We start from the raw sequence: 22,765 nt of genomic DNA on the forward strand, positions 1-22,765 counted from the left end.
ATGAAGCCTTGATTCAGGTCTGGCATCTGATTTCTGTTCAAGCTCTGAGTCCAGGTTCTGTGTGTAGTAGCAGGGCTTTTTTTCAGTGGGAATGCGGGGGAACGGAGTTCCGGAACCTCTTGAAAATGGTCACATGGCTGGTGGCCCCGCCCCCTGATCTCCAGACAGAGGGGAGTCGAGATTGCCCTCCGCGCCGCTGAGTGGAGTGGAGGGCAATCTCAACTCCTCTCTGTCTGGAGATCAGGGGGCGGGGCCACCAGCCATGTGACCATTTTCTCCGAGGGCAACCCACTGAGTTCCGCCACCTCTTTTCCCAGAAAAAAAGCCCTGTGTAGTAGTAATAGATTCTGAACATGTGACTTTCCTTACCAGTGAGCAACGGGTAGGACTGAGGAATTTGGCTTCAAGCCTCTGACACTTCTATGACGATAATGAAAATTATGGAATCTCTTTTGCGGATTACACTCTCCCAGTTACTATGCTCCGCGGGATTGATTCCAGTTAAGGAGTCCCACAGATAATGACAATGTCACAGCCTAAATCATAAAACAGCTGCCACACAGATGCTCTATCAGAAACAGAAGAAATACAGATTAAGAAAGAGCTGGTAGAAAACTCTTTGTAATGAAACACATACAGGATTCAATGATCTTCGGGCCGTTTCACACACAACATGGCCAGGATTGTTAATGAACATAAGCTCTACAGGGAACTGCAGGTGCTCCGATCATCCTACCCAGGGCAATTGTATAATACATGGGCGTTTTCAAACACCCTAGCTATTACATTTGCTTTATATTTTTAGATACAGGGTTTTAAAAATGTGTGAAGAGGCCCTTAAACAATTGTTTTATTCCTGATTCAAGGCCCACTAAAGAGGCTATGAAAGATTCCTGTTGTTGCCCTTGATGAGCTGACATGACAAGGACAACAGATCAAATTTCTATTCTCTTAAAATTTGATAATGAAAGCTAGAATATCTCTTGCAAAGCGGCTACATACTTAATTGTAAATCCCAGGCTGAGAAAAGTAGCTTTTTTGGAAAGCATATTTGGCATACCAAACCAATAAGTCACATGTAACCCAAAATAAACTTTCAGATGTGCAGTATATTTCTTGAATGATCCCAGTGGACTTGCTATTGATTTATTAGTCATGCATCCATTGTACCATAACTGGAGAAACCTGGTGGCAAATGGGAAATTAAAAACAGAAACTACTGTTTAAAAGTTCCACTGAATCAAAAGAGGATTCTCTAGCAATATAAATCTGTCATATTAGGAAAGCCATACTACTAAGGGATGGAAAATTATGTCAGGATTCCACAGAATACTTTTCCTACAAACTAAACTAGTTTTAATTCACCAATCAAATAGAACAGTTGTTTTTTGTAAATCAGAAAATGCTTTAGTTCATTAGTAAAGTTCTTCTAAAAACTGTTTTTAATGAAGGACAAAGAGTAGTTATAAACTATACTTAGTGATACTGAGGCCAGTAGTAATAGGTAAACAGCTATTCCTCTATGGTTATTAAGAGTCACTAGGTTTACTAAACTATTGTATAAGGTTTGGAAATGTCTGAAGTTTCCATTTATTTGCATTATCTGTGAAAGGTAAGGTGTAATCCGGTACCAATTCCTTTGAGTTTCAAAAGTGGTTTCTTGTTTGCATGTACTTCATCTCATGAGATAATTCAACAGCAGCTTGTGACGAGACTGAAGGGAAAAAATACGTAAAATCTTAAGTGGTCTTCTAGAGGAAAAAAAGTATGTTCCATACACAACACAAAATATCCTGGTAAGGACACGTATTTACACAGTTACATTGGTGACGTTTCACCATAGTGGGAATTTTATCCATCTGAGTCGTGAATGCCCTTGAAACATAGACTGGATTGTCCATGGCTTTTTTCTTTATCCACCTAGCTATTAAAACTGCAAACAATACTGAGATGTGACTGAAGTACTGCAAGAAGCAACGTTTGAATGCTGGTTTCCAAAGGTATTTTCCAAACCAGGATGAGATCTTTGTGCCCGTAATTAGTTCAGCCGACGTTGCGAGTCTTTACCTTCTTTTGCAAATTCTTAAAGTGGTTTTCCTTCAGCAGTCAAAAAGTCCATGAATTGTAGGCTGAGCTTCTTTTTTGTGTTTTTTTTCTCGTAGCTCCGAAGATGTCCACCATTTCCTTCAGAGTTACAGGAAGCTGTCCTCAACTAGTTCTGAAGAATCCATTCCAAGGTCATCAATAATGTCGATATCTTCAATGGTCCCGTCCTCTCGCTTGATGAACGTAGAACTGCTAGAGCCCGTTTCAATGGCACTTTCTTCAGATGTCTGGGAACTGTTTAAGAAGATAGCAGAGGAAACTAATTGTTAAGATAAACACGCACTGTGGAAAACACACACATGAGTTTTCTGGGGTCAGCAGAAATCCTACCTAGGAATGCAGTCAAATTATAGCCATAATTTCTGAATCAGTAAAAAAAAGCTCCCTGAAGCATTAGTGCATTTATTTTCAAATGCCTTTGAGGAACGCTTAACACATCAGCTTGTGAGTTTGCCCCTGACAATATGCACACTGTAGAAGGTTCTGAGAAGTAGACTGTTCTAGGCAGGGCTTTTTTTCTGGGAAAAGAGGTGGTGGAACTCAGTGGGTTGCCCTCGGAGAAAATGGTCACATGGCTGGTGGCCCCGCCCCCTGATCTCCAGACAGAGAGGAGTTGAGATTGAGCGGCACGGAGGGCGATTTCAACTCCCCTCTGTCTGGAGATCAGGGGGCAGGGCCACCAGCCATGTGACCATTTTCAAGAGGTTCCGGAACGCCGTTCCACCATGTTCCTGCTGAAAAAAAGCCCTGGTTCTAGGTTACATACTTAATTCATGTGGGATACTGGCCAGCTCTCTAGGGCTTCATCATAGCTCACTATGGACTAAACAGATTTCTTGCACACTTTTACACCTGATCAGAAATTGGGGAAGCATAGGAGGTAGAATTCAGTATTGTCCACTGAAAGGACAATTCAGTAGAGTAGTTTACTCACTGGGTCTGTACAAGGGATGGTCAATTACAATGATAAGCCTTTACTCAATTCACTAATCAATGGTGTTAACACTATTTGCACACATATCTGAATGAGCTCACTGACATGGACAATGAGGTCAGAATCTGAAACTTCGGCCAACCTTTACCTGTGCCTGTTCCTTTTGCCAAGTTCATCATCTGAAACAGGGTCGATATCAGGCAGGGGTATTATATAGCCGCTGTCTGCACTGAGTCTTTGTTCATCGAATCCGCTCTCTCGGTCCTTCAGTTTGTCTTCATTCTTGTAAGTGACGCCGGTGTAGGTGTTGTCACAGTCTGCTCTCATGCGTGTGACAGCAGGATGGTCGCTCTTCAGAAAGTCCAAGTGAATTCTCTCATAACTCTGAAAAGTATTTATTTTTGCAGTGTTGGTTGGAATTGCTTATGACGCCTTTCTCCATCCTGTACCATTGCCAAATTTGATTTTACTTGTTAATATTTATATCCTGCCTTTTCCACCAATCATGGTGTTTCAAGGTAGCATGCCAAAACCAGCCCAGCAGGCAACTATCTCTTTAACAACAACAATAATCATCTGCACTTATATACTGCTCTTCTAGACGGATTAGCACCCCCCAGAGCGGTGAACAAGTTAGTGTTGTTATCCTCACAATACAGCTGGGGAGCTGGGGCTGAGAGGACTGGCTTACCCAAGGCCCCCTACTGAGCTCATGGCAGTAGTGGGATTTGAACCAGCAGAGTGCTGATTTTCAGCCGAACCACTTAACCACTGTGCTAAAGTCTTTATTTTTGAGAAAGAAGTGTTTCAGGGGGATTTAAGCTGAGGGTGTTTGAGAAATGGTTTGCTCCAATGTTAGATAGGATCAAGCGCACCTTTTAAGGATTGCTGAGTGGCTGTTTCTACTCCTGAATTTGAAAGACATCTCAGCACATGCTGGTCAAGTGCAGGGAGATGCAATGTTAGCTGGGAAGCAAAGTTTAAAAGACAAAGCCAGTGGAGATAGCTCCTCAGAGGGTTTATTAATTTCATCTTCACCTCCCCTAAGGTTCTGTCAATTTCACCTCTCCAGTGTAAAACTGTGGCAGCAAGGAATGGAAATGGGCTGGAGCTGCCTTCCAGAGCCAGACTTGGATCTGGAGAGGTTATAATGGGCTGAAGTTTCCCTTCTGGCATTTCACAGCCCTTCACACAGTTCCAGCATATAGCAAAGCCTTTGCCCTGCTGCCGGCTCTGTCTTTTTAAACTACCCTTCCCAGCTGACATTGCAACTCTCAACATGTGTTCTTCACATATCAGATTGGTGTCTTGTGTAGAGACACTCTCACAGTGAAATCCTAAGCAGAGCTACTCCAGTCTAAGGCCATTGATTTCAGACTGTGATTATTCTTCAGGAACATCAGCCATCTCACAGGTTCTATAAGGAAATAGATGCTGCTGTGAATAATTAAAGGGGCCTGTCTGCATGGATCCACTATATAGTAAATGTCAAATAAATGATAATGTAACATTAACAGAGCAAATATAGCACAGTGGGCTAACAGCTAGGAACCGAGAAATCATTTTTTTCCTCCCCACATTGTTCTCTGCAGTGCTATCCTAAAACATTTAATTCTTCTAAGAGCCACTGGCACAAATCATAGAATCATAGAATCATAGAGTTGGAAGGGGCCATACAGACCATCTAGTCCAACCCCCTGCCCAGTGCAGGATCAGCCTAAAGCATCTCTGACAAGTATTCATCCAGCCTCATCTTGAAAACTGCCAGTGAGGGGGAGCTCACCACCTCCCTAGGCAGCTGATTCCACTTTTGAACTACTTTGACCGTGAAAAAGTTCTTCCTAATATCCAGCCGGTACCTTTCTGCATGTAGTTTTAGCCCATTGCTTCGCGTCCTACCCTCTGCTGCCAACTGGAACAGCTCCCTGCCCTCCTCCAAATGACAGCCTTTCAAATATTTAAAGAGAGCAATCATGTCCCCCCTCAACCTCCTCTTCTCCAAACTAAACATTCCCAAGGCCCTCAGCCTTTCCTCGTAGGGCTCAGTCTCCAGACCCCTGATCATCCTCGTCGCTCTCCTCTGCACCCTCTCGATTTTGGCCACATCCTTTTTGAGGTGAGGCCTCCAGAACTGCACACAATACTCCAGGTGTGGCCTGACCAAGGCAGTATAGAGAGGGGCTATGACCTCCTGCAATTTCGATGCTATGGCCCCTTTGATACAACCCAGGATTGAATTAGCCTTTTTTGCCACCGCATCACACTGACTGCTCATATTCAGTTTACAGTCCACTCTTACCCCAAGATCCCTTTCACATATACTACTGCCCAGAAGTGTATCCCCCATCCAGTATTTGTGCTTCTCATTTTTGTGGCCCAGATGTAATATATGAGTAATATATTCTTCTGAAATCTTAAGTGAAACCAAATCTCCAAAAAGACAAACCTTCTTGTATTCTCCAGGCAACAGATTTTCAACTATTTCACTCAAGTGATAAAAGGAGGGTCTTTTCTCAGGTTCACTGTTCCAGCATTTGACCATGATATCATACCTGTGAATGATATGGGAGGAAAAAAATAGTTTTATGTTCTCAGAGTTGGGAAATTTAAGAAACAAATTAATGAAAGAACATGAAAGAGAAGAGGGACATATAAAGACAGAGCTCATACCCTATCCCTCATCTGTGGGGTGAGCTCAGCTTCCAGAGTCACAACCAAAATTACCAATGAATTGAATACTGGCTCAGAGTCTCTCTACATGAGAGCTCTTACACGAGGACACTTGTTAGCTGGGAAGCGTAGTTTAAAAAGACAGAGCTGAGACTCTGTCAGTTTTACTTCTCTAGAGCCTGCAGAGATCACTCCTCAGAGTGGTTGTTGTTAATTTCATCACCTCTGAGGAGCAATCTCTGCTGGATCTAGAGAGGTGAAACTGACAGAGTCTATGCTTCCTGGCTAACATTGTGTCTTCCTTCACTTGAGCGCCCTCGTGTTAGAGGTCTCATGTAGAGAGACTCACAGTAATCAGTCTTGCCCACTCTCTGCATCAGCTGAGATGTCTGCTTTTAAAAGCAGCATGTGACCATATTCACTTTTAAACATACAAAAGAATTATTTTAAATATTCAAAATGGCTTTGGAGATTGGGAGGGGTTCGAGGAGTGATATTGCAGGGGCAAGCTAGTCAGCACCAGGCAAATCCACTTCAAATATGTGGGACCATTCTTTTTGAATCCTGGGGGCAAACTAGATGCTTTCTTGTTATTCAGACAGTAGTTGCAGGGAACTAAGTTGGGCCAGGCTTACATACTTCTTCCCTCCATGCTACAGTCCTGAACTGAATCAGGGCCCTGCGGTGCTTGGAAACTTAGAGCTAAACTACAAGACATGAATTAAATGAGGATGTTCACATGAAGGGAGTTGCAATATTAGCTGGGAAGCTGAGTTTTAAAAAAACAGATCGGAAGGCTCTGTCAATTTCCCTTCTTTACAGAGCTGCAAAGATCGCTCTTCAGAGGGTTTGTTTATTTCCTCTTCGCCTCCTAGAAGGGGAAGTGAAACTGACAGAGGCTTCGGGAAGTGAAGAGGAAATAAACAAAACCTCTGGGCAGCAATCTTTGCTTGCTTTATAGAGAGGGGAAATTGACAGAGCCTTCCAATCTGTCTTTTAAAACAGCCTCCCAGGTAACACTGCAACTCCCTTCACATGAAAGTCCTCGTGTAATTCGTCTCTTGTAGTTTAGCTCTTAGTTCCCTGCAGTTGTTTTATAACTGAGGTAAAAGCAGATTGGGTCAGGGAGCCAACTTCTCAAAAAAATGTAACATCTTGTTTAGACCCCAGACCCAGAGACGAAGAGATACATTTGGACTGAATGCAACAAAAATGCTTCCCAGTCATCCTCATTACTTTATCTAGGTCATACCTGTCTCCTCCCCAAGTCACTGAGAAACAGAGATATATAAGAGGGACATAAAGAGAATACATACACCTCATTAGTAGCATGGTCAGGTTTTGCCATTCGATAGCCACTTTTAATTTTGTTATAGAATGTTGAATCGACCATCATGCCAGGGTAGGGAGTGCCACCTGAGGATAAAGGGCAACAAGGGGCCTTTAGGCATCTGAAAAGCCACCACAATTGTTTTTAAAAAATAAATAAACTCCAAGTTACAATCTTACATGGTCAACATATCTAGAACAGAACTCAACACATTCGGAACAAATCTTTTAAAAACCACATCAAGCAAAGATGGCTTGGCTGTAGCATGGCCAGGGCTCATTTGGAGGGGGAATGCACCGGAACGCCATTCCGGTAGTTCCCCCAACAGTTACGTGGCCCAACCCACCTGACTTTGAAAAATTTTGGGCTGTTTAGACCTCAGTTTGGACCAAAATGGCCCAGATTGGGGCCGAAAAAGCCTGGATTGGGTCAGAGCCAGATGGGGGAACACTCCTGCCACCCAGCACCAACCTGATCCTGGCCCCAATCCGACCAAAACGGGCCCAAAATGGCCATTTTCTGCCATTTTGAGCCCATTTCAGCCAGGATCACGTCCAAAATGGCCCGGATTGGGGCCGAAACCATCCGGATCAGGTCAGTGCCAGGCAGGGGAAGCCTCCCCCACTTGACACTGACCCAGTCCCAGCCGTTTAGACTCCAATCTGGGCTGAAAAGGGCCAAAATGGCCATTTGGGGACATTTTGGGCCCCTTTCAGCCCGGATCAGGTCCAAAACCATCCGGATTGGGTCGGTGCCAGGAGGTGGAAGCCTCCCCCACCTGGCACGGACCTGGTCTAGGCCATTTTGGCTCCGATTCTGGCCCCAACAGGCCCAGAATGGCCATTTTCGGACATTTTTGGCCCGTTTTGGTGAGGATCAGAGCTGAAACCATCTGTATTGGGTTGGTGCCAGGTGGAGGAAGCCTTCCCCACCAGGCACCAACCCAGTCCCAGCTATTTAGGTCCCAATCCAGGCCAAAATAGGCCCAAAATGTTCATTTTCAGCCGTTTTGGGCCCATTTTGGCCTGGATCAGGCGAAACTGTCCTGATCGGGTCGGTGCCTGGTGGTGTCAGGCTATGGATGACAGGATATGGCAGACAGATCCCTGGACCATTGCAGCAAGAAACAGGTTCTTGGTCAAATGGCTTTATTATTCAGAAATCAGATCACTTCTATATATATTTGTCCATAGGTTTACTTAGAAGCAAGGAAGCCTCTAAGCAGTATAGCTTCCTTGAAAGGCATACAGGCTTGAGGAAAGTACAGGTCTAAATATTCAAACATTTCCCTCCTCCCTAACCCACCAGTTTTGAGCGGGAAGAAGTCTGGGAACTTTTGCTGGAGTTTATACATCAGTTAGACAAGACAGAAAGAAACTACAAGGTCATTTCAGTGAGCTTCAAAGAAAGATTATACAGCTGTGTTCTCAGGCTGGGAGAGAGAGAAATGAAAGTGATGCATATAGCATTCGCAATATGAAATCAAAACACAGTAGTAGCAATTAGCACCCCCTATAACAATGACATGGATGTAGGGGTTACAGACATGACATTCTGCCCCCCTAAAGATGGCCCCTCTCCCTAAGGACCAGGTTTGTCAGGATAATGTTTGCGGAAGTTTGAAATCAGTCTGGGTACATTCGTATGGGACTGCTCTACACATTCTCTGTACGATTCATCAAAGTCCTTCCACCTGACCAGTTAGAAGAGTTTGGTGAGCTTAATTTTAGAGTCTAGGATTTCTTCTACTTCATAGTGAATATGTCCATCCACCAGCATTGGATGTGCAGGCCCCCTTTCTGGATGCCACTGATCAAGGGAGAGCCTTTTTTAAAAGACTGAAGTGGAACACCGGATGGATTTGTTTTAAGTTCTTTGGAAGTTCAATTTCTACAGTTACATCATTGATTAACTTCTTTACAGGAAAAGGGCCTAGATATCTCCATCCGAGCTTTTTACACGGTTGCTCCCCTTTTATGTTTTTGGTGGAGATGTATACAAAAGCTCCTGGTTTTAGTTCCCATTGCTCTGAGCGCTTTTTGTCAGCAATTTTTTTGTAATCCTCTTTGGCTTTGTCCAAAGTCTTTTGAATGGTTCCCCATTGGGAAGTTAAATTAGTCCACCATTCCTCTAGGTCTCCTCTTTGTGAGGAGTCAGGGGTTGTAGAGAAAGGCAAATAGTTTCCTTCATATCCATGTACTATTTTAAATGGTGTGGCTCCTGTTGAGGAATGTATTGAGTTATACACATATTTGGCAAAATCAAGAAAATCCAACCAATCATCTTGTTGGTAGTTAATGTAGCATCTTAAAAACTGTTCAAGCACTTGATTTGTGCATTCGGATTGGGTACAGTAGGAGGAGCTAATTCTTTGTTCAATTCCTGCTAGTTTAAGAAGATCCCACCAGAAGTTGGCAACAAACTGTGGACCTCTGTCAGATATTACCTTATTAGGAAATGAGTGTAGTTTCACTATGTGCTTCAGGAACAGGCTGGCTAGTTTCTTAGCTGTAGGAATCGTAGTACAAGGAATAAAATGAGCCTGTTTTGAAAAGAGATCCACCATTACTAAAATGACTGTGTGTCCTTTTGAGGAGGGAAGATCAGTAATAAAGTCCATTGAGATCACAGCCCATGGTCTAGGAGGAGTTTCCAATGGTTGTAACAGTCCAGGGGGTTTCCCCTTCCTTGATTTTTCCATTATACTCACTGGGTAGGAGGATACGTATTGAGATACATCTTTTCTCATTGCTGGCCACCAAAATTGTCTTTGTACTAAATGTAATGTTTTAAGATATCCAAAATTTCCAGCAGTTTTTGCATCATGACACTGGTGCAAGATTTCTTTTCTCAAGCTGATCGGGATATAAAGTTTGCTTCCCTTGTACCAGTGGCCATCCCTCTCCTGTTTCAGTTCAGCTTTGGGCACATTTTTCCCCTCCTTTGCAGTTTCCGCTTTTACTCTCTCTCCCCACTCTGAGAGATCAGGTTTTGGGCTGCTCTGAATTTTTGCTGCTTGGCTACGTGTTGTCACCACTCCTCCCAACTGAGCTGGTGAGAAAACTGTATCAATTATCTCCTCCCTCTGGCTGTCATGTTGGGGCATGTGAGAAGGGTATCCGCTAAGAAATTCGATCGCCCAGGGAGGTATTTCAACGTGAAGATGAATTTAGAGAAGAATTCTGCCCACCTTAATTGTTTGGCATTCAGTCTTCGGGGGGGGGGGGTGCGTAGTGCCTCTAAGTTTTTACGATCAGTCAAGACTTCAAAAGGCACTTTAGCCCCCTGTAGCCAATGCCTCCAGGTTTCAAGGGCTAGTTTTACTGCAAACAATTCTTTTTCACGCATGCTCCAATTGCGTTCAGTCTCAGAGAATTTCTTAGAAATGTATGTGCAGGGGTGCAGTTTCCCCTCATCATTGGGCTGTAAGAGTATGCCGCCCACTGCCGTGCCACTAGCATCTACTTGGACTATGAATTTTCGGTTCTCATCAGGGTGCTGTAGAACTGGTTCAGAAATAAACAGCTTTTTCAGATTCTCAAAAGCCTCTTGGCACTCTGCTGTCCAATTCAATTTAGCACTAGGGTTTTTTTCCTTGCAGCCCTTTTCCCTTCATTTTTAACAAGGCTGTTAAGGGGAGGGCAATTTGAGCAAAGTTCTTTATGAAGCGTCTGTAAAAGTTAGCAAACCCTAGAAAAGACTGTAATTGTCTCCTGGTTCTGGGGGCCTCCCACCCCACTACTGCTTGGAGTTCTTGGTGAGAGACTTGGTACCCCCAAAAATCCAGCTCCTCTTTATGAAATTCACATTTAGATAATTTCACTGGCAGTTTGTGTTTCTTTAGAGTGGACAGTACCTTTCTGACCAATTCCACATGCGATTCTTTATCAGCAGAATAAATCAACACATCATCCAAATAAACAACTACACCTTTGTACAGGTATTCATGCAGCACCTTGTTGATTAGGTTCATGAACACACCTGGCGCCCCATGTGGGCCAAAAGGCATGACGAGGTATTCGAACTGGCCTAGGGGGGTATTGAATGCAGTTTTCTATTCGTCCCCCTCCCTTATCCTCACTCAGAAATAAGCATCTTTTAAGTCCAGTTTTGAAAAGATTTTAGCTTGCGCCATCACACTGAGCAAGTTTTTAATCAAGGGAAGAGGGTATGCATTTGACATAGATACAGCATTTATTCCTCGGTAATCAGTACACAGTCTTAGCACCTCATCTTTCTTTTTGCGGAATAACACAGGCGCTGCATGGGCAGAGCTTGCAGGGCGGATGACTCCCCGCTCCAAGTTTTTATCAATGAACTCTCCGTTCTTTTCTCTCGGCTGGGCTCATTGAATACAATTTACCTTTAGGCAACTTTCCCCCTGGAATAAGTTCAATAGCACAGTTCGTTTTTCTATGGGGGCGGTATCTCATTAGCTTCTTTTTCATCAAACACTTGTTTTAAATCTTGGTACTCAGAGAGAATGACTTCTTCCTCTTCCGTGGTTAACAGTACAGTCTCCTTACCCCACACTTTAGCCCATGCATGCTTTGCACAATGATCACCTTTAAAGACCACCATCCTGGTGGACCATTTGATGTACGGGTCATGGTCCCATAGCCAACGACTTCCCAGTACTAAGGGGTATTTGGCTACATCACTGACTATATATGTCCGATTTTCCCAATGGTCTCCCCTGCCCGTAGGAGTAGGTGCTGTTTTATGCTGCGCAGGATGCATATTAGACCCATCCATTTGTTCAAAGACTATAAGGTCTTTGAGTTTAGTTATTTCTAAGCCCAGTCCATTAATTAACGTTGGTGATATTAAATCCCGTGAACATCCGGAGTCTATTAAAGCTTGCACCCGCACATGAGTTCCCTTTTTCGGATTTAGTAAAGTCACGGGCATAAACAGTATGGCCCCTCTTTCTCTCACCTTTGGGGGTTCAGAATTTTGTTAGACCTGCTGGTGGGGCCTTTTTATGGCAGGTCTGTCTCATTTCCCAACAGCGAGGTGGAATCCTCCTCTGCTTCTTCTTGTGTGGGTTCCTTAGTATTTCCAGGACCCTCATTGGCTTCCAAGCTGATCTCTGGTTTCCCACGTTTCATACCCTGGGTCCAACCCGGCGGTTTAGGGGGGCCTGCAGGTTTGGGTAGGCTTTCGCTCTTTCCCCCCTGCACCGGCTTTCCGGGGCATTGTGCTGCAAAATGTCCCATGCCCCCACAATTTAGACATAGTCCTTGTCTCCATCGTGCCTCTCTTCCAAGCACTGAGATAGGGGCTTTTGAACCCAGTTGGATGTGGCTCCTGTCTGCAGTGGTGGGTCTCCTCGACCCTGCATGTTGTTGCATTCTTAAAAGTTTCACTACTTGGATTCTATTTTCAACCTCACATGCTAGTTGGATCCACCCCAACAAAGTATGTGGATCATCTTGCATTAATGCATAGTCTAGTAAATCAGCATTTAGACCATTTCAAAAGAGTTCAAATTTTACTCCACCATAGTTCTGAGCTTTGGTTGCTCATTGCCTGAATTTGGCAGCATATTCTCTTATGGGTCTGGACCCCTGTTTTAAGGTCCTGAGCTTTGTTTGAACCCTTTCCCTTCTAACGGGTCTTCAAATTGGTCTCGTAGCACATATATGAAGGCATTTAAATCATACCGCTCCGGCTTCCCCATGTTATGCAAGGTTACATTTGGGCCTTGAGGATCTGGTACCTGTCTCTCGCCTCTCTTGGTTGTGGTGTCTGGCCCCCGAACAGGACTGATGGCCTGGCCACACTCCAGTCCAGGGTGTAGGTACCATCATTGCTTTTGTACTCCTGGGAACTTTGCCAGTTGCCAGGGGTTAATCCAGGGCCCTCCTGTATTTGTACATCCTCCAACACCGATTGTGTTGTCGCCTCCTGTAGCGTAGGTAGCTGCGGCGTCTGGACCCATTCCTGGTTGCTTGGCCCAGCCGCAGCTCCCGTTTCCCACCGATTTAGTGGGTCAATTGTAAATCCACTGCCTTCTGCAGCATTTCCAGGGGGTAATCCAGGGTCCCCCATTACTTGTAAATCCACCAGGACTAGGGTACATTGGGCATCCACTGTACTTCTCATCCAACCACGGGTAAGTCCCATTAATGCCAACAAGTCGTATCTCATCACCTGGAGCAGTTCACTGAGGTAATCCAAATGATCCTCCCCTCTCAACTCCATCCCATCTGTCGGCTTGGGGGAGTCCTGGGCAAGGAACAAGCTCCCTTGGCAAATGTTTTTCTATCGTTGGTGATCCCTTCACGACTCAGAGCCTCTTTCTGGAGGGAGGTCTGGAGGGGGCTCCAACCCCCATGGCAAATAACTCTCCTTTTTCAAAGGGAGGCTTACATAATGTTCCAGTTCATCATCCCACCAAAAATCTGATGCACTTGTGGCTCTATTCTCCACTCCTCTCTCTGAAGTGGTCTGGGATGTTCCGCAGGAAAGGTCTCCCATGGGCTCGATCCTCTGACCATTCTCCGGGATGGAGGTCAATTGTGAAACCTTGGAGATGTCCAGTGCTCCTGTCTCACTCAGGCAGTGACCAAAGAGCACTCCTCTCTGCCTCTCTTTTTTCTCTCGGTTCCTGGGTGCCCGTTGTCTGGGAGTTGGTAAAGTAGTCCATGTAAGATGGGTGACTCCTCTCCTAGGGATCACCCCGAGTTCTATAGGAGTTCTTCCAGCATCTGCACCTGATCCCAGATGCAAGACTGGGTGGGAAGTGGGGTCTCCTGGCGCTGTTAATTCTAGGACTGGCTCTAACGGCTGGAACCCAGTAGCCATTCTCCAGAGACTACAGGTACAGAAGAAAATGATGATTCCTTTCAATATGTCAGGCTATGGATGACAGGATATGGCAGACAGATCCCTGGACCATTGCAGCAAGAAACAGGTTCTTGGTCAAATGGCTTTATTATTCAGAAATCAGATCATTTCTATATATATTTGTCCATAGGTTTACTTAGAAGCAAGGAAGCCTCTAAGCAGTATAGCTTCCTTGAAAGGCATACAGGCTTGAGGAAAGTACAGGTCTAAATATTCAAACATTTCCCTCCTCCCTAACCCACCAGTTTTGAGCGGGAAGAAGTCTGGGAACTTTTGCTGGAGTTTATACATCAGTTAGACAAGACAGAAAGAAACGGTAACATTTCAGACACTACAAAGTCATTTCGGTGAGCTTCAAAGAAAGAGATTATACAGCTGTGTTCTCAGGCTGGGAGAGAGTGATGCATAAAGTGATGCATATAGCATTCGCAATATGAAATCAAAACACAGTAGTAGCAATTAGCACCCCCTATAACAATGACATGGATGTAGGGGTTACAGACATGACAGGTGGGGGAATCCTCCCCTGCCTGGCACTGACGCAGTTCCAGCTGTTTCAGCCCTGATCCAGGCCCAAAATGGCCATTTTTGACCCCCTTTTTCACTGGGATTGGGGCCGGAATGGCCAGGATAAGGTCACTGCCAGGTGGGGGAACCCTCCCCTGCATGACAGTGAGTTGGTCTGGGATGTTTTAGCCCTGATCCAGGCCCAAACAGGCCCTGAATGGCCGTTTTTTGGCCATTTGGAGCCTGTTTCGGCTGGGATCAGGGCCACAACCGCCAGGATTGGGTCAGTGCCCGGCAGGAAACCCCTTCCTTGCCTGGCATCAACCTGATCTGGGCTGTTTGGGGCCTGATCCAGGCCAAAATGTGCCCCAAATGGCCATTTTGGGCCCCTTTTGGCCTGGATTGGGGCCAAACTGGCCCTGATCGAGCCACTACCAGGTGGGGGAACACTCCCCCCTCTGGCAACAGCCGAATCCTGGCCCTTTCGGGCTGGTCAAGGGGCATGGCATATGCTAATGTGTCCCTGCAGCTCTTTTTCTAAAAAATGACCCCTGAACATGGCCATATTCTTACATAATTCATATTTGATGATGGGAGACTTCAGCTTTTCTTGGCACAAAAATTGCATTACCTTGGTTTTCTGACACATTGTGGACATCTTTTTAAAGCACAGAATACTAAAAGGCTTTTCATATGTTTTACCCTAGAAGTTCAAAAATGAGTAGCATGACTTCTGTGCTTTGTTGTAACTTGCAAAACCACCACATTTACCATGCAATCCGAAGTAATTACACCCTTCAAATTCCATTTATTTATTATTTATTTACTGTATTTATAGTCTATGTTTTTCACTGAGTGAAAATTGATAACAGTCCATACAAAGAGACATCTAATAAATACACTGTAGGTCAATACAATCAATATAAGGAGACATCAAATAAGGGAGGTGCTAGGACTAAGATTACTGAAATCTGAGTAAGCATAGCATATTAGGCATGGACATAATAAAGAAAAATAGTATTACATCAGTAGAAAACAATGAAATGACAACAGGGTGATATGTGCAGCAAAGTGATAATACAGAGTAGTATAATCCACAGTCCTTTCCCCTTTATAAAACACCATCCTGAACTATTCAATGGTTTTAGAAGGATGTAACTATGTTTAGGATTGCACTGGTAATCTGTCCTCTCTGGATGGAAAAAGGTAACTGTTTACAAAATGATAGCTTGCTACCATCTGTATAACCACTCAGTAAGGCAGTTGACAATATCCTCCTGAAGTGGCAAACAGAATTTTACTATATATATCAAGGGCAGAAATATGGCAAAATATGTGGCAAAATGGGTTCCTCTCTCTTCCTTCAATTCACAGTATTAGAATTGCTCAGTGACTTCATTAACGATTCACATACAAGCCCTGTTCATGTGTTATAGCGAATATATGTATTTCCTGTCTGTAGGTGCATACATCTGTTTGTAAGGAAGAGCCAACACTCATTCACTTAACTGGGGATCAGTCTCTTGGATAAATATGGGGTTTGTATCATATATTCAGTTGTACATGCTCTGACTGTAACATGAGAATTATTCAACACACACACAAAGAACAATTCAGTGTACACTCATCATATGTGCATTCATCATAACATACTGTCTGTTGCAGTAAGAATGCTCCTACTGTTTAATTTCTGCATTGTTTTAAGGGTCATGTTTAAATGCTTGTGCTCTTTTTTGAGCGCTGTATTAGATTTCTGCAATTTTTTGCCATCCAAACTCTATTGCATTATTTATGGGATGTCCCATCCTGTTAAACATATTGACTTACACTGTATAATCTGCCTTGAGTCTCAGTGAGAAAGGTGGACTGTAAATGAAGTAAATGAATGAATAAATAAGGTGTGAAAAGGGCTACAGTGTCTTGAGATAGGGTGACTGAGTCTTGACCTTACATTTCTTTTTTAAAAAATTTATTGTGATTAAGGGTAAGAGTCAAAGGAAAGTATGGTCTCTTCACGGATCACACAAATGGTTGGCCTTTGGGGAAAGGATACATCCATCTCACGTAGGGATACGCCCTACTGCCCCCACCCCAATATCTCTTGGCAATTGTTTTAAAAGAAATTGTTTGGAAAGATGACAGCTGGCCTTCGCCCCACATGTCTATGTAACAGCCCACTTACAGATTGCCCGTTAATAACTGAGTTCTTGTAAATAATTAGGATGCCTACCAAGAGAAAATATTTCCCACAGCAGAATGCCATATGACCAGACATCACTCAATGTAGTATAGAGGTTGTCAAAAATACTTTCAGGCGCCATCCATTTCACTGGAAGAAAGGTCTGCAGAGGGGAAAAAGTCAACAAGAATGACTGCAAAACCAGTCTTAAGAGAGATGTTCACACAAATATAATTTTTTTAAGTTGATTGCAGATATTAAAACTATGCCTACTCAAAGAGGGCAACCAAAGACAGTTGAGATTTAAAATGGCAACATAAATCACCAACAACAGGAGCTCAAGGGGTTCCAGTTGGGCTCAAGGGGTTCCGATTGGTTCCGGTTGGGCTTCATTGGTTAAGCTTGCAAGAGAGTTTGTTGAGCCAGAGACTCTCAAGTGGGGGTGGGCACAAGCTACAGAGTGTAAAAGCCTTGGAAATATTTCCCCATAGGTAACAATGGAAAGTGGCTGGGGGCAGTTTGTTCAGGGGAACATAGAATTGGACCCTGGGGTCCAATCCTCCTGAAATTTTGGGGGCCTTTAGAGGACAGTCTGGAATAGGTTTCCTGAAAATTTGGTGGAGTTTGCTTTAAAAAATGTCACCCCTGCCTCCTGGATAGGGAATATTGGCTGGATACATCCAAGTGTTGGGGCAGCTGCAGCCAGTCCTAGATTTGGGATGCTTGCCATCCCCTGTGCCCTAGGGAGAGCTCACAGCCACCTGCCTCCACTCTGTCTGTTTCAACAAGCTCAGAAGTGCTATTGCCTCCCGGGGCCAACGTACCCTGCCAAGGCGGCAGCAGGGCTTGAGACTGGGGTGCTGCCCGGGAGAGAACACTGGCACCAGGCATGACCCTGTGCCAAGACACAGTGGCAACCAGGAGCCCAGGAGGAGACAGAGATGCCTGACATGGAGACAAGACAGAGGCAGAGGCAACTGGGGCAGGAGTGACAGCCCCACGAGAAGGAGCTGGGGAATGTGATGGCCAAGGGGCTAATGGAGTGCAGGTCCCAGCTGACTCGGCCTCGGCCTGGCAGCCTTAGGGACCATCACCTGCACTCCACCAGTCCTGTGGTGGCTGGGACACAGCCACACCTGTTGCTACCAGGTTGGGCGCACCTGGGGTGGAGGACAGCCGTGGGTGAGTGGGGAGTGGGGAGAGCCTAGCACCGCCTGATGAAGCCCCAGTGGATGTGGGCCAGGAAGGAGGGGCCAGAGAGGCATGAGTGACAGACAGACAGCCTGTCCCTTCTTCCCATTCCCCAGACTGCAGGGCGAGAGGGGGCCAGGAGCCGCAGGGGATTGGCTGCTCCCAGGGTGGGGGTGGGCCAGGGGTGTAATGAAAGGGAGGCATCCCACTCAGGGCGAGGAAGAGAAGACTGGGGTGGGCCTGGCTGGTGGTGGTCCATTTTCCAGACTGCCTGATAAGGAACTCAGTGGAGAAACCTCTTCTGCCCAATTCTGAGGCCTGGGGAAGCCCTCCTTCAGTGTGCTGCAAGATAGCAGAGGAGCAGCAAGGCGGGGCGGTGGGAGCAGCAGCTCACATCAGGATTCTCTAACCCAGATCAGAGAATCTGGCATGAATTTCAGAGATGCTGAATTTTTTGTATCCCTGAAACCCGGATCTAGATCATCCAGATTTGGGGGGGGGTGCATCCCCCTGGTTGACACTACAGAAAAACAAAACCAGGATCTATTTATCAATTAGTTTATGAACATTGAAAAATGGCCTTCAGAAAAATGGCTTTCAGAAAAAGCTTATATGCACTGGATAAATAATTTAATTAAAGCATCTCATCAACTGATCTGGCTTGTTATGACAGTGAATTTGTTTTGATTGAATTTGCAAATCTTGCCCACTCCAGTTACAGCCTGACAGGTATAATTTCCCTACAGACAGGCCATTGGTGTGGTACCGCAGTGGGCACAATGGAATCGGCAAAGAGGAGTAAAGTAGTTTACCATCATGTGTGAGGCACAACAGTTTATCATGTTGGTTCTGTTGAGTCTGAATAGACTCGAGTGTTTGGGGAATTGAAAGGCTAATGAAAAAGCTTCCTAATGTTTTCCATCCAAATGTCACCCTCAAAAACTGACTATGAAACAATGTTTAAATACCAAATGGAGATGGTCCGCTGGGTCTTTGGCTGAGGACCACCTAAGACCGCCACTTTTTCTGTGGCTGCCCTCGGCCATGTATTATGCTCATATGTTATTATGGCCCATATGCGGACTCCCGATTGTAGCCTATATATAGGCTTTTCTCTATTTAAAGACTAGAGTATACATACGCTGCCTTTGGAAACATAGTTCGAATCGTGCATGATGTCTCTAGCCAGACCAAAGTCACAGATCTTCACAATTTTTCCTTGAGCCAGGAGTACATTACGTGCTGCCAAGTCACGGTGCACACACTGTGGAGTACATACATTATATTAACAACAGTAATAATATGCCAACAACATACATAAGGTTTACAATAATAAGCAAAAAGGACATGCCCTTGTCCCCAGCTGCAGACTGAGAAGTCAAAATGGCCCTGGAAAAGGACTACACCCCTGCTGCTGACATGCCTCTTTGCTTCTTGGATAGCCAGCTGGAGAGAAATGAGGTGCCACCACACTCCTCTTTCCAGACATATTCCTCACCAGCCTGGGCATAATGGATTTGGCAAAGAGGAGTATGGGTAATGCCACGTTCCTCCTCATGGACCTCACCATGCCCGTGCCCACATGGTGAAGCCCGTGCTCCTAACCAGCTGCACCAAGCCAACACAGGGCAAGGCTGGGTGCCACTGTGGTTGTGCTCCTCATCAGTGGTTTACTTTGGACACAGGGATGCCAGTGAGTGGGGGACAAAAATTAATCATGCAAGGTTGATATAAATTTTTGTATTAAATCCAAAGTGCAACAGTGCAGAGGTGTAATATATCTCAAACAAGATTTAAAGTGCATATATATACAAGAAGAGGTAGTCTATCGGGTAGACAATAAATATATTTCTATATACAATGAATATTCTGGTGGTGGGAGAGTGTAGACAGATGGAAGGATGCACACAGGAAATGTCCATATGTCCAAGAGTGGAAAAAGGACGTGTCCAGAGACACCTAGCCGACGGGCTACAGCTTGCTATTTCCAATTCCCGTTTCGGTCTTTCTTCATCCTGGGCTAGACTCTATGGACTATAAATAAAATTAACCCATCAGTAATAAGCATTATACACAGCCTGACCAATGTAGCTACTGGTTTACAATCTAGGCAATTAAAAGTTTCCTTACTGTCCACTGGCATCTCCCCTCACTCCACACACCATTGCAGTTCCAAGTACACCGATAGTTACAACTAGTACCAGACACACCCCATGTTTATATAACAAGCCTAGGGTTATCCAATTAGGGAAAAAAACCTCTTAAAGGGGCAGTGTCAGCAGGACACAAAACAGAAAAGTAACCAATACAGCACAAATGCAAACATGACAGAGAGGCAATACATGTACAATTAATCCATATACAAGGCAAATACAGAGAATGGACCATAGTATATACATATCAGGCAATCATAGATGGAAACACCCTGCTGTTTATCCTAGGAAACAGGAATAATCCATTGTAAGATTTAAACCCCCCGGCGTCAGGCTCTTGAGTTCAAAAATCCACCTCGCCTCCGCTTGCAAAAGGTGCTTGGTGCAATCATGCATGGCAGGTGTATCACATCTTTCCAAGACGGAGACAGACAGCTCCCTGTTGTCAATATGCTGCGCTAGAAAGTGTTCCACTAGGGGTGCCTCCCTGGTACAGGTTCTTATACGTGACATGTGTTCTTGTATTCGCACGCGTAATTGGCGTGTCGTACTGCCCACGTAATTCAAATGACAACTGCATTGAATTATATATACTACATTAGATGATCTACAATTCGAGAAGCAAGGGGAGTGGCCTCTTCTTGGTGTTATTAGTTTAGACACATTAACCATCAGAGAACACACGGAGCAATCCCCACATGGGAAATGCCCCCCTGGAAGGGGGCGTACCTGTCTGGGCATACGGTATTCTGATCTAACAAGAAAGTCCTTCAAGCTCCTTGTGCGCCTAAGACCCACTCTGGGGGGGTTCTCGCAACCGGCAATTCCACCCACCAAATGCCAATGCTGTTTCACAATTTTATTTATAGCACCTGAAAAGGGACTGTGATCCAGTGCCCAAGTAATGCTGGAATTAGGCTGTCGATTCCTAGGCTGGAGGAGCGTATCGCGAGATGTTAACTCTGCTCTCCTAATTGCCGGGGCTCTTACATTTACTGGATATCCTCTAGAGGCAAATGCTGAATCCAGGTACCGAATGTGTTCCCTAAAGTCAGCATAATTGGTGGAGTTCCGTTTAATCCTAAGGAACTGCCCAATCGGTATATTACTTTTCAAATGTTTAGGATGAAAAGAATCGAAGTGTAAAAGAGAACAACGATCCGTGGGCTTCCTAAAGGGACGCACTCCCAGGCTGCCGGCCATACGTTTGTAAACTGTAACGTCCAAGTAGTTAATACATTGCTCGCTCCCCTCCCAAGAGAACTGTATGTCTGTATCTAAAGTATTGAGCCAATTAACAAAGCTTTCTGCTGGGGTCTTAGTACTAAGGATGAGGATGACGTCATCTATGTACCTTTTGTAAAAGATCACGAAATCCTTAAAGGGGTTACCCTCCGTATGTAAAAGGTACATAGATGACGTCATCCTCATCCTTAGTACTAAGACCCCAGCAGAAAGCTTTGTTAATTGGCTCAATACTTTAGATACAGACATACAGTTCTCTTGGGAGGGGAGCGAGCAATGTATTAACTACTTGGACGTTACAGTTTACAAACGTATGGCCGGCAGCCTGGGAGTGCGTCCCTTTAGGAAGCCCACGGATCGTTGTTCTCTTTTACACTTCGATTCTTTTCATCCTAAACATTTGAAAAGTAATATACCGATTGGGCAGTTCCTTAGGATTAAACGGAACTCCACCAATTATGCTGACTTTAGGGAACACATTCGGTACCTGGATTCAGCATTTGCCTCTAGAGGATATCCAGTAAATGTAAGAGCCCCGGCAATTAGGAGAGCAGAGTTAACATCTCGCGATACGCTCCTCCAGCCTAGGAATCGACAGCCTAATTCCAGCATTACTTGGGCACTGGATCACAGTCCCTTTTCAGGTGCTATAAATAAAATTGTGAAACAGCATTGGCATTTGGTGGGTGGAATTGCCGGTTGCGAGAACCCCCCCAGAGTGGGTCTTAGGCGCACAAGGAGCTTGAAGGACTTTCTTGTTAGATCAGAATACCGTATGCCCAGACAGGTACGCCCCCTTCCAGGGGGGCATTTCCCATGTGGGGATTGCTCCGTGTGTTCTCTGATGGTTAATGTGTCTAAACTAATAACACCAAGAAGAGGCCACTCCCCTTGCTTCTCGAATTGTAGATCATCTAATGTAGTATATATAATTCAATGCAGTTGTCATTTGAATTACGTGGGCAGTACGACACGCCAATTACGCGTGCGAATACAAGAACACATGTCACGTATAAGAACCTGTACCAGGGAGGCACCCCTAGTGGAACACTTTCTAGCGCAGCATATTGACAACAGGGAGCTGTCTGTCTCCGTCTTGGAAAGATGTGATACACCTGCCATGCATGATTGCACCAAGCACCTTTTGCAAGCGGAGGCGAGGTGGATTTTTGAACTCAAGAGCCTGACGCCGGGGGGTTTAAATCTTACAATGGATTATTCCTGTTTCCTAGGATAAACAGCAGGGTGTTTCCATCTATGATTGCCTGATATGTATATACTATGGTCCATTCTCTGTATTTGCCTTGTATATGGATTAATTGTACATGTATTGCCTCTCTGTCATGTTTGCATTTGTGCTGTATTGGTTACTTTTCTGTTTTGTGTCCTGCTGACACTGCCCCTTTAAGAGGTTTTTTTCCCTAATTGGATAACCCTAGGCTTGTTATATAAACATGGGGTGTGTCTGGTACTAGTTGTAACTATCGGTGTACTTGGAACTGCAATGGTGTGTGGAGTGAGGGGAGATGCCAGTGGACAGTAAGGAAACTTTTAATTGCCTAGATTGTAAACCAGTAGCTACATTGGTCAGGCTGTGT

General features: G+C 44.8%; 1 protein-coding gene across 2 annotated transcripts in view; it reads right to left on the reverse strand.

Moving 5' to 3' along the window:
• Positions 1-283: 283 nt before the first annotated feature.
• Positions 284-22,765, reverse strand: part of PDGFRA (platelet derived growth factor receptor alpha) — a 91,265-nt gene continuing 68,783 nt past the window's right edge. For both annotated transcript variants that reach the window (XM_054989514.1, XM_054989513.1), the window contains exons 18-23: positions 18,911-19,033; positions 16,630-16,741; positions 7,027-7,126; positions 5,487-5,592; positions 3,189-3,424; positions 284-2,340 (exon numbers count right to left, since the gene is read on the reverse strand). In XM_054989514.1, the coding sequence (XP_054845489.1) occupies positions 2,193-2,340; positions 3,189-3,424; positions 5,487-5,592; positions 7,027-7,126; positions 16,630-16,741; positions 18,911-19,033 (825 nt within the window). In that variant the 3' untranslated portion in view covers positions 284-2,192. The remainder of the gene's footprint in view (positions 2,341-3,188; positions 3,425-5,486; positions 5,593-7,026; positions 7,127-16,629; positions 16,742-18,910; positions 19,034-22,765) is intronic.

The sequence above is a fragment of the Eublepharis macularius genome, chromosome 10 (assembly GCF_028583425.1).
Source record: "Eublepharis macularius isolate TG4126 chromosome 10, MPM_Emac_v1.0, whole genome shotgun sequence".
Classification (NCBI taxonomy): domain Eukaryota; kingdom Metazoa; phylum Chordata; class Lepidosauria; order Squamata; family Eublepharidae; genus Eublepharis; species Eublepharis macularius.